Source organism: Aethalodelphis obliquidens, unplaced genomic scaffold (assembly GCF_003676395.1).
Source record: "Aethalodelphis obliquidens isolate GAN/ISIS:26980383/991018 unplaced genomic scaffold, ASM367639v1 scaffold55, whole genome shotgun sequence".
NCBI classification, from domain to species: domain Eukaryota; kingdom Metazoa; phylum Chordata; class Mammalia; order Artiodactyla; family Delphinidae; genus Aethalodelphis; species Aethalodelphis obliquidens.
Window position 1 is genome coordinate 10,753,779 of NW_020837999.1, and position 11,934 is coordinate 10,765,712.

The following is an 11,934-nucleotide window of genomic DNA, read 5'->3' on the forward strand; positions in this document are numbered from 1 at the left end:
ACTAGAAGAAAACATAACAGAAAATCTCTTTGACATTGGTCTTGGCAATGATTTTTTTGGGTATGACACCAAAAGCATAAGTAACAAAAGCAAAAATAAACAAGTGGGGCTACATCAAGCTGAAAAACTTCTGCACAGCAAAAGAAACAATTAACAAAATAAAAATATAACCTACAGAATGGGAGAAAATATTTGCAAACCGTATATCTGATAAGAGGTTAATATCCAAAATATAAAAGGAACTCATGTAACTCAATGGCAAAACAAACAAACAAACAAAAATAGCCTGATTAAAAAAAATGGGCAAAGGATCTAAACTGACATCTTTCTAAAGAAAATGTACAGGGACTTCCCTGGTGGTGCAGTGGTTAAGAATCTGCCTGCCAATGTAGGAGACACGGGTTCAATCCCTGGTCTGGGAAGATCCCACATGCCACGGAGCAACTGAGCCCGTGCACCACAACTACTGAGCCTGCGCATCTAGAGCCTGTGCTCTGCAACAAGAGAAACCACTGAAATGAGAAGCCTGTGCACCACAACGAAAGAGTAGCCCACACTTGCCACAACTAGGGAAAGCCCGCACACAGTAATGAAGACCCAATACAGCCAATAAATAAATAAATTTTAAAAATTAAAAAATAAATATTGTCAACTGTGGTAAAAAAAAAAAAAAAAAAAAGAAAACATACAAATGGCCAATAGGCATATGAAAAGGTGTTCAACATCACTAATCATGAGGGAAATGCAAATCATATCCATGATGAGATATCACCTCATACCTATGAGGATGACTAGGATGAAAAAGAGGTAACAACTGTTGATGAGGGTGTGGAGAAAATGGAATCCTTGTACACTGTTGGTGAGAATGTAAATTGGTGCAGCCTTTATGGAAAACAGGAAGGAGCTTCCTCAAAAAATTAAAAATAGAACTACCACTTCTGGGTATATATCCAGAGGAAATGAAGTCAGTATATCAAAGAGATATTTGCACTCCTGTGTTCATTGCAGTGTTATTCATGATAGCCTACATATGGAAACAACCTGAGTGTCTACCAATGGATAAATGAATTTTTAGAAATATGGTTTATATATACAATGGAATGTCATTCAGCCTTAAAAAAGAAGGAAATCCTGCCACTTGTAACAACATGGATAAACCTGCAGGACATTAGGCTAAGTGAAATATTCCAGACACAGAATTACAAATATTGCATGATTTCACTTATATGTGGAATCTAAAAAAGTCGAACTCATAGAAGCAGAGAGTATAATGGTGGTTGCCAGGGGTTGGGAGGTGAGGGGAATGCAGAGATGTTGATCAAAGTATACAAACCTTCAGTTTCAAAATAAATAAGTTCTGGAGACCTGTTATAGTTAGTAACACTATAGTTAATAACACTGTATTGTACACTTGAAATTTGTTAAGACAGTATATCTTAAGTGTTCTCAAAATTTTAAAGAATTAGTAACTAGGTGAGGTGATGGAAGTGGTAATTAGCTTGACTGTGGTAGTCTCATATATTCATATACAAATTATTATGTTGTACACCTTAAATACATACATTTGTCAATTATACCTCAGTAAAGCTGGAAAAATGCGAAAAAACCTTCAAGGTATAGTATAGAATACATAAATAGCTGCCTTTTGTGAAAGGAGTGAAAGGATAAGAATATTTATATTTGCAAGTCATATTTGCATAAAGATGCTCTGGAATTATACACATGAAATTAATACAAGTGAATATTTAGAAAATGCAGGAAGGGTTAGGGAAGTGGGGTTGGGATAAGAATCCAGAACTTTCTAGCAGTAGTCAGTGATTTTCATTGTGTAAAATAAACGCATAAAATGGAACTCTGCTTTTGCAAACTAAGGCTATAAAAAGGACCAAGGGGGAAAGTGGTTCATGTTGCTTCCCCAAAATCATTTATTGCAGTAGCTACAGAAGATGGGTGAAAGCATTTGGTTTTCAGATGGCACCAGGATTGGGTGGATGGTAGAAGAGATAGCCCAACAGCACAGAACTTATGTTTAATAAAGACAGCAGAAGCTTCCTAGAGTGGGAATGTGCTTTTAGAGACTGAGAAATACCTGGAAAGCCAATAAAGATATCATAAGTTAAGTGATAAGAAATACTTAAGAAAAATTCATAGTGTTTCTCATCCTTTCATCCAGGTAGACCTTTCAGAGATAGTGAAGGTCCACTCTAGAAACCATAGTGACAGGAAGATCTAAGTAGCTGGTTCTAACCATGATTAAGACTTTATCAATGGTGGAGGAGACAGATCAGAGGTTTCCAGTTTTCCAACTAGAGAGAAGGTATCAGGACTTTGCAAACCACATTAAGGTTTGTTTGTTTGTTTTCCTTAAGGAAACTAGCATTTTAGCTAATTCAATAGCAGAACTTCTAAGCATAAGGGTTTCCCTATCATACTGGGGTCTCTACTTGAGAAAATGATTTAATCTTTTAAATTTTATTTCACTTTAAGAAAGTACAGATCTCTGCATTTGGATAATTTCTCAAACCAAATTGGAAAACATTATAAGAAGGTTGTCTACAAACAGTACCAAGATGCATCCTTCACCAAACTCCTGGAGAATCCCGATAACAAACAAGATGGGATCTTGGGCCCTATTATCAGAGCCCAGGTCAGAGACACACTTAAAGTAAGTAACAGAAGTATAGAACCATGGAAGAAATTAAATAGTGAAAACAAGATTATAAGTACTGGTTAGTTTTTAATGTGTCCGTATAATTTTTAATTGAAATACAGCTTTAATTTTTATTTAGTATTTGCACCTATTGTAGCCTATCTCATAAAACAAACAATCTGAGACAGTTTATCAAATTATAAAGGAATAAAACAAGGAGCCAATGTAATTGGGGTGAAGGATAATGTGGGGACAAAGAAAATAAAGCCAAGGATAAGATAAGTATAATGAAACACATAGCATATGCTCCTGTAATGTTGTCAACAAATTTTGTCCTAAGCTTTCTAGCAGCCAAAGTAAAAAGGGAACTAGGTCAGGGTAGGAGTCACAGTAGTCATAAAAAAAAAAGCAGTTTCCCCTGCTACTGAGACTTAAGAGGAATTTCTCCCATGGATCCTTAAGAAAGAGGATGCTGTGTGATGTAGTAGATGGAATCCTTGATAAATTCCTACTGGTACAATAAATTTATAAAAGAAATTTATAAATTTAAAAGTTACAAAGCTTTTTAAAATAATGTTTCTCATTATAGCTGAGAACATAACCCAACTGAATGAAAACAATTCATCAATGTGGTCTAGGTATGTAGTTCTCTGATGATTAGTCTCTGATGAAGGTACATTTTGATATGTTTCAAGAGCACTGAGCGTTCTTCAGACAGTTTTCCTTAAACGCTGTGTCACATCATCAACTTATCTTCTGATAAGAACTAGACGGCAGAGAATTGAAAGTTGCAATCTTTGGCAAGATTCTAGAATGCAGATCATCTGCAGATTAAGCATGATCCAGATGCTTTGGCAAGCAAGTAGAAGATAAAATTCTCTTCCGAAGATTAAGCAGGCTAACTAGGACTCCTGTGTGCATAAAGCTCCTCCCTTCACCTCTTCATGGGAATGAACCAAGAGGATATCTACAGACAAGGCCAATTCTGTTCATTTAAAAAATAACAAAAGGGCAGAATGCAGCCTTTCTCTGTTCTCTTTCCCTTCCCTCATTTCTGATCCCTTTTAGGTACTCTTAGAAAGTGGAAATATGCCTCATTGGCAATTCAGGATCTCGCTATTTTCTGTGCCCCATCAAGAAGATGACTTGATGACAGGGTTCTGGGGGATCTGGCAGGCTGGTGAAGGTGATCATGGTCTAAGAGAAGAGAAGGAGCAGATTCAAAGGCAGATGTGGTCCAAGAAAGGAGAGGGGACAGGGGATGGTGACCAACTTGGAGAGAGTGATATACTGTGAGGAAAATGTCACTTCTAAGGTTAGACTTCTCTTTCCGTTTTCTACCTTTCTATGTGAGTGGAACTCTCTCAGATGCGCCTGTCAGGTGATGGGGAGAGGTTTCCACTCAGATAAACAGCATTAGTTTGCATTGACATAAACACACACACACACACACACGCGCACACGCACGCGCACGCACACACACACACACACACACACACACACACACTATCCCACAAGTAAATATGCAAAGCTAGCATCCTCTGTTCTCATGATTGACCTTAAATCCTGAAATAATGAATTTGAGTTAATTTTGTAGATCACATTCAAAAATATGGCCAGCCGCAGCTACAGCATTTACCCTCATGGTGTGACCTTCTCTCCTTATGAAGATGAAGTCAACTCTTCCTCCACCTCAGGTCTGAACCTTTCACTTCTACTGAATGAAACTATTGACTTCTGAGAGGTTGCCATAATTTTCTACTGTCCTCCTTGCCCAGTAGTATAACTTATACAGTCAGGTAGTATACGTATAGGGGTATCCTCAAAGTCACAACCAAACACTGCTCACTTCAGGGATTTTTTTACCCTAATGATTACAAAATATGGTGTCCTTTGTTAGTGCCATAAGTGGCCTCTAGTGGACGAATATGTAATAGCTACATGCTCTCCAGAGTTCTATCAAGTGGAACTTAATATAAAAATAATATTCCTTTTCCAACTTTGATTCTAACAAGAGCTCAATTATTTTAAATTATTCATTCATTTATTATTTACTTATTTGTTTATTTAATTTATTTCCATGAAATAATTTTGAAAATTGAAAACAATTTTGACTATATTTTCTTTCAGGCAGTAACACCATGATCAAAGCAGTTCAACCAGGGGAAACCTATACTTATAAGTGGAACATCCTAGAGTCTGATGAACCCAAGGAAAATGATGCTCAGTGCTTAACAAGACCATACTATAGTAATGTGGACATCACAAGGGACATTGCCTCTGGGCTGATAGGGCTACTTTTAATTTGTAAGAGCAGATCCTTGGATAAGCGAGGCATACAGGTATTTTGTCCTTGAAGTAACCTTTCAGAAATTCCAGGAATTTCTTCTATCTGGAACAGATTAGTTCTCCTTGTTAAATAATGGGGCTTTTGCTTCTAGAGAACCAGAAAATATTAAGTAGTCCTCTTTAGTGTGAATGTAACAACGCTTATTCCTTTAGTCACTTTTTTGTCTTGTCTATTTCCATATGGACTTTCACTGGAAAAGGCAAGTCTACAGTGTGATACTGTATTTTGTTTGCTTGTTTCAAATTCCAGATCTGTCCGTGCTATGTGATGAGCAAGTCACTTAGTTTCTCTTAATTTCTTCCTTTCATCAAAAGGGTATTACCCATTTTTAAAAAATTAATGAGTGGTAGTGTTACTGATTAGTTACATATTTATCTCTGTACTTTACTATGTTTTCCACTTTTTCTAAATTTGTATGGATCATTTTAAAAATCAAAATTAAAGCTCATAGAAACATTACTTGTTATTAAATATTTCAGATATTCAAAAAGTTACAGAAAAGAATAAAACAGACTTCTATGTACTCAAGAAATAAAACATTACATATGCAAAAAAAAAAAAAGGGGGTATTACCCCCTCCTAAAAATTTTATAGGGTTGTTTCACGGCTCAATGAGGTGCCATCTGGTAAAAGTGTAAAGCTCTGTACCAGTCCTTGTTATTTTTAGAGACCTGCAATAGGGAGAGAAAGGAGAGATACAGGCAGACATAGCTTGCAGACAATGGTTCTCAGGAAGTTGAACCCAGACAATGGTCTATCTCTAGCAAGACCAATTTATACAGAAGAATGTGAACAAAAATATGGATCTTCTGACTTTATCATCATTGAAGAATAAAAGCCTTATATCATTAACTTAAAATTCCCAATTAGGCTAAGCTATAATCAAAGAAGTCTCATCCCAAGGCATATAAAATAAATATATGCCTAGAAAAAGCAGAAAGAGACATTTGGAAGACCCTAATTTATTGAGCTAGGAAAGGAAACAGGTAGGGAGAGATATAAAACTTTCCTACGGCACCCTTCTTTTTTATCCTTTGCAACTATTTGGAGCACATCCAATCAATCATTCGAGTTGAAAGGTGATAGAGATAAACAGAATTACAGGTGCTACATTGAAATGGGATTTTTCTATTAGGATATTTTAGCCTCTGAATTTTCTGATCTGCTCTGTTTGCCTTGACATGCTACCTTTGGCTCTAACAAGGGCTTTGTACACAATGGGCTCTCACAGATGTCTGAATTTATGGCTTCACTGGACCCAAGACCTGTACCCCTTTGGTTTCTGAGAACTCAGGGTTGTAGTTAATCAATCTGCTAGGACGTTAATCACTGAACACAGCACTTTTACCCTCCAGAGGGCAGCAGACATTGAGCAGCAGGCTGTGTTTGCTGTGTTTGATGAGAACAAGAGCTGGTACATTGAGGACAACATCTACAAGTTCTGTGAAAATCCTGAGAAGGTGAAACGTGATGACCCCAAGTTTTATGAGTCAAACATCATGAGCAGTAAGTCGGAGCACTCTTTTTGTCCATCAGTTTTTCACTCCTGTGGTTGAAGTGTGACTTTCCTAGAGGAAGAGACATGGATTAGAATCCACTCACCCCTTACCCTCACTTCCAGTATAGGGATTTGGTGATGAAATTACTGGGTGATATTATAGAAATCTTTTTACAGCATGAGGTAAAAAGCTTGTTATCCTTAGAAGTCTTCTTGGTCTCTTGCTCCAAATGTGTGTGTGTGTGTGTGTGTGTGCGTGCACGCACACGTGTGCATGTGCACTTGCTCTGAGCAGGTAAGAACAGGGTGAGGGATGGATGGTGAGGGAAGAGGCCTTGGTCAGAGGTATCTGGGGATTTTAGAATGGGTGCAAGGTGAATACTCTTTATGGCCAGGGCAGAAATATTAAGTAGTCCTCTTTAGCATGAATGTAACAACGCTTATTCCTTTAGTTACTTTTTTGTCTTGTCTATTTCTTATTTCTGCCAGGGCAGAAACAGGGTATATAATCCAAAAGTGGATTGTCAAATCAAACTAAGGCAAAATGCATATGGGGAGACATGAGTCTTGGAAAGTCAATCCATAAAGAAGTTTTAAGCATGCAGTAAGAAGTTCAGAACAGAAAGAATTCCCTGAGCCAAGGTTCAGGCTTTTGCTACAGTTTTAAAGTCAGTGCCCAAAGCCACTGGTATGGGAAGTTTGGGAGAGATTTCACTGAGCCAGCTGGAAGCAAACTTCGCCACAATGGTCATCGTCCCCTTCCTCAGAGTTGAGAGTCACTATTATCACTTTCTCTGATAAGTAACCACAGGTACGAGGATGGTTTCTCCATGGTCTGTTCATATAACTTCAGACAACTAACAATTGGGGATTCTCAGAACTGGTAGGTGCCAGGAAAATAATTTGAAACAGGGAGTTAGCCTCAGCTTTCTGTACTTAATTTCATTTTAGCATTGAATCTGTCATAGTTTTAGACTAGTGCTGTCCATTAGAAATTATATATGAGCCACAAATATAATTTAAAATTTTCTAATAGGCATATTAAAAATTAGAGAGAAATATATGAAATTTATTTAATAATGTTTAATTTAATATATCATATTATCATTTCAACATATAATCAATATTAAAATTCATGAGATTTACTTTCTTACTAAATCTTTAAAATCCAGTGTGTATTTTATACTCACAGCACATCTCAATCCAGATTACCCATATTTCGAGTGCCCAATCGTCACTGGTGGCTAGTGGCTACCAAATTAGTGCAGCTATAGACCATTTAGAAAAGCTTCCTGAATGAGGTACAAACGAAAAACACATTATGTCAGCTATTCGATAACTATTTAAGTTCTCACTAGTTCTAGGCATTGTACTAAGATTAGGACTATAGTGGTAACCTAGGCAGACATGGACCCTGCCCTTATAGAAATCATATCTATGATTTTATTAGTATATAAGTAGACAATGATACTGACTAAAACTGTATCCCTTGGAAAGAGAATGAAAATGTCTGAACTTGATAGCTGAGTGCAAACTAGAGATTATATAAATGCTAAGACAGAGCAATTAAAATTGCAAAATGTGCTAAATATGCTTCATTTTTAGGAACATTACTTTGCATTCGGTAACTAATGTGTCGAGGATACAGGGAGGGGGAAGGGTAAGCTGGGACAAAGTGAGAGAGTGGCATGGACATATATACACTACCAAACGTAAAATAGATAGCTAGTGGGAAGCGGCCGCATAGCACAGGGAGATCAGCTCGGTGCTTTGTGACCACCTAGAGGGGTGGGATAGGGAGGATGGGAGGGAGGGAGATGTAAGAGGGAAGAGATGTGGGAACATATGTATATGTATAACTGATTCACTTTGTTATAAAGCAGAAACTAACACACCATTGTAAAGCAATTATACTCCAATAAAGATGTCAAAAAAAAAAGAAAAAGAAAAAAATAACTAATGCGTCAAGAATCTGTATTTCTTATATTATGCTTTTTCTCCAGGTAAAATTACTCTAGACAAAATTCTAAGTTACCTTCGGAATATCTTTAAAAACAGAACCTAGAGTACAAAATATTTAATATACACTTAACAAATGAATAAATAAATCAGTGTGAATGAAAAGGCTTTGTCTTTATCCTGACATTTCTCCCTTGGCTAACTTAGGAGAATAAGCTCTCATTTGAAAAGTCTGAGTTTGATCTTCCAGTTACATGTTACATTTGGTAAAGCTTATCTCAGATAATCACTGCTTAGATGCAACCAAATTACCATTGGGATATCTACCGTAAGTACAGTTAGACACATTCACTTTTGTTGGCATAGGCCTGATGTTTCAACAAATTTCACTCTTTCAGCTATCAATGGCTATGTGCCTGAGAGCATACCCACACTAGGATTCTGCTTTGATGACACCGTCCAGTGGCACTTCTGCAGTATGGGAACCCAGAATGACATTTTGACCATTCACTTCACTGGGCACTCATTCATCTATGGAAAGAAACACGAGGACACCTTGACCCTCTTCCCCATGCGTGGGGAATCTGTGACCGTCACAATGGATAATGTTGGTAAGAGCTTGGACACTTAAAGGGGACTCCCTGATCAACCTGGTCTGCTGCAGCTCTCCAGACTACCATGGTTCCTGGGCTTCTCTCCCTGATCCCTTGCAGGCTTTCTTTTCAGGACTACTCATGATTTCTATTTGGGGAATTAATTACTTAAATGGGTCCAGTCCTTTACTGTGCGTTCCATTTATCCTTCTCTGGGCTAAGTGAGAAGTAAAGCTACAACAGTAAAAAGATAAGGCATGACTTTGAGAAGAAAGCGTGAGCATTCAGCCACAAAAGAGCATTTCCTTTATCAAAATGCCTTTTTCAGCTTTATAAGACAGCCATCCCACCCTAGGGTTAGTGGTCATCTGATATAGTGCCTTAGAGGCTGGCTTCAGAGACAGCAGTGTCATGGAAAGCACATGGGCTTTGGAATTCATCAGACCTGGGTTCAAATCCTGCTTTGCCACTTGATATCTGTGTAGCAATTTGGACAAATTACTCCACCTCACTGAGCCTCAGTTTATTCATCTGAAAAACAGAATAATAATACCTTACAGAGTTGCTTTGACCATTAATTGTTATATGTGCCAAGTGCCTAGGACTCAGTAGACAATCAACATGTGGTAACTATTGAAGACTTTCCAGGAAATCTTCAGTGTGCCAGCAAATCATACCATTTCAAAGAAACTCAAAACTGCCCTAGGCCCACCTGAATTATTTATTACTTAGAAATATCTATATGTCTCTTATTTGTGGGGGTAAACATCATCATCTTCCCCCTAACTCCAGTTCTCTAACAAAATATGCAACTCACAAGATGCTTATGATATTCAAAGTCCATTTCATTCTTGATTCATCCCTTTAAAAATATATTCTAAAATAGTGACTCTCAAACTATCTGTGCTGAAAGTTGTTTTCTCCCTAATTTTCACTGACCAATACTTTGGGTCTATATTCTGTTAAATGAGATAAGTATGCTGATCACATGATTGGATGTCATAGAAATGTCAAATTGTTAAAAGGTTTCCTATACACTTTACTCTTGATTTCTTTCCTTATGTCACTGTGGAACAGTAAACAACAGTTCACAGATCAGTTGTGGTCCACAGACCACAGTATCCCTGATGAAAGTTCACCGGAAATTATCTGCCACAATGGACCATAGGGTTTTTATACCTTTTTCTGTACTCAGAGCTCTCTGTTCTCTCTGTCTCTATTTTGTAGGAACTTGGATGTTAACTACCATGAATTCCAATCCAAGAAGCAAAAAACTGTGGCTGAGATTCAGGGATGTTAAGTGTATCCGGGATTATAATGATGACTCATATGATATTATATACGAACCTTCAGGATCTACATCCATAACTACAAGGAAAATGCGTGAATCTTCAGAAATCAAAGATAAAAATAATGATGCTGACTATGATTACCAGAACACACTGGCTTTATCATTAGGAATCAGGTCATTCAGAAATTCATCATCAAAGCAGGAGGAAGATAAGTTCAATCTTACCGCCCTGGCTCTGGAGAACAACTCTGAATTCACTCCTCCAAGTACCAACAGAACTGTTGGTTCAAATTCTTCTTCCCCAGGTAACATTAGCAGGCTTATTGCCAATAACTTTGCACAACCTCTGAAAATTCTTCCTCACCCAGAAGCCACCACAGCTGGTCCCCCGCTAGGACACACCAGCTTAGATAAGAACTCAGTTCTCAACCCTCCCACAGCAGAGCATTCCGGCCCTTATTCTGAAGACTCTATAGAAGATCCTCTATACTCAGATGTCACAGGGATAAGCCTGCTTCCATTTGGTACAGAAGAATTCAGAAATCAAGAACATGCTAAACATAAAAGATTCAAGGCAGGAAGAGGCCGAGGAGCAAAGCACAGGTTCTCCCAGATGGAATTCCCAGCACATAAAACTGGTAGACATTTAAGCCAAGGCAACTCTTCTTCTTCCAGAATAGGGCCCTGGGAGAACCTTCCCAGTGATCTGTTACTCTTACAACAAAAGGATCCATCTAAGATTCTGAATGGGGAATGGCATTTGGTTTCTGAGAAAGGCAGTTATGAAATAATCCAAGATGCTGATGAAGTTAAGGTTGTTAATAAGCTGCCAAACAGCCCCCAGAATGACTCAAGGACTTGGGGAGAAAACATCCCTTTTAAAGACAAGCATGGAAAGCAGAGTGGCCACCCAACATTTTTTGTAACTAGACATAAACCTCTACAAGGAAGACGAGATGGAGGAAATAGTAGATTGAAGAAAGGCCTTTTTTTAATTAGGACACGAAGAAAGAAAAAGGAAGAGAAGCCTGCACACCATGTTCCTCTATCTCCAAGGAGTTTTCACCCTCTGAGAGTAGAGGCCAACACCCCATTTTCAGATGGGAGACATAATCATTCATTGTTACTCCACACATCCAATGAAACATCTCTTCCCACAGACCTCAATCAGACACTCCCCTCTATGAACCTTAGCCTCATGGCCTCACTTCCTGATGGTGATCAAAACCCCCCAAATGACACCAGTCAGACAAGCTCCCCTCCAGATCTTTATCAGACAGTGAGCCCAGAGGAACACTATCAAACATTCCCTATTCAAGACTCTGATCCAACGCACTCCACTACAGTCCCCAGTCACAGATCTCCTCCTCCAGAGCCCAGCCAGATACCCGACTATGACCTAAGAAACAAGGCCTTCCCTACTGATGTTAGTCAAACGTTCCCTTCCTTGGAACTTGAAGTCTGGCAGACAACTACCTCTCTAGACCTCAGTCAGCCATCCCTCTATCCAGATCTCAGCCGGACCACCCTTTCTCCAGACCCTGGACAGGAGACTCTCTCTCCAGACCTCAGCCAGACAACACTTTCCCCAGA

General features: G+C 38.4%; 1 protein-coding gene across 1 annotated transcript in view; it reads left to right on the forward strand.

The window, feature by feature from the left end:
• F5 (coagulation factor V) overlaps window positions 1–11,934 on the forward strand; it is an 85,448-nt gene that overhangs the window by 49,841 nt on the left and 23,673 nt on the right. Inside the window, 7 exon segments of the mRNA XM_027086377.1 lie at window positions 2,488–2,665; window positions 4,248–4,347; window positions 4,781–4,992; window positions 6,356–6,506; window positions 8,856–9,068; window positions 10,278–11,931; window positions 11,933–11,934. The exon segment at window positions 11,933–11,934 is cut by the window's right edge and continues 736 nt beyond it. Of these exon segments, the coding sequence (XP_026942178.1) occupies window positions 2,488–2,665; window positions 4,248–4,347; window positions 4,781–4,992; window positions 6,356–6,506; window positions 8,856–9,068; window positions 10,278–11,931; window positions 11,933–11,934 (2,510 nt within the window).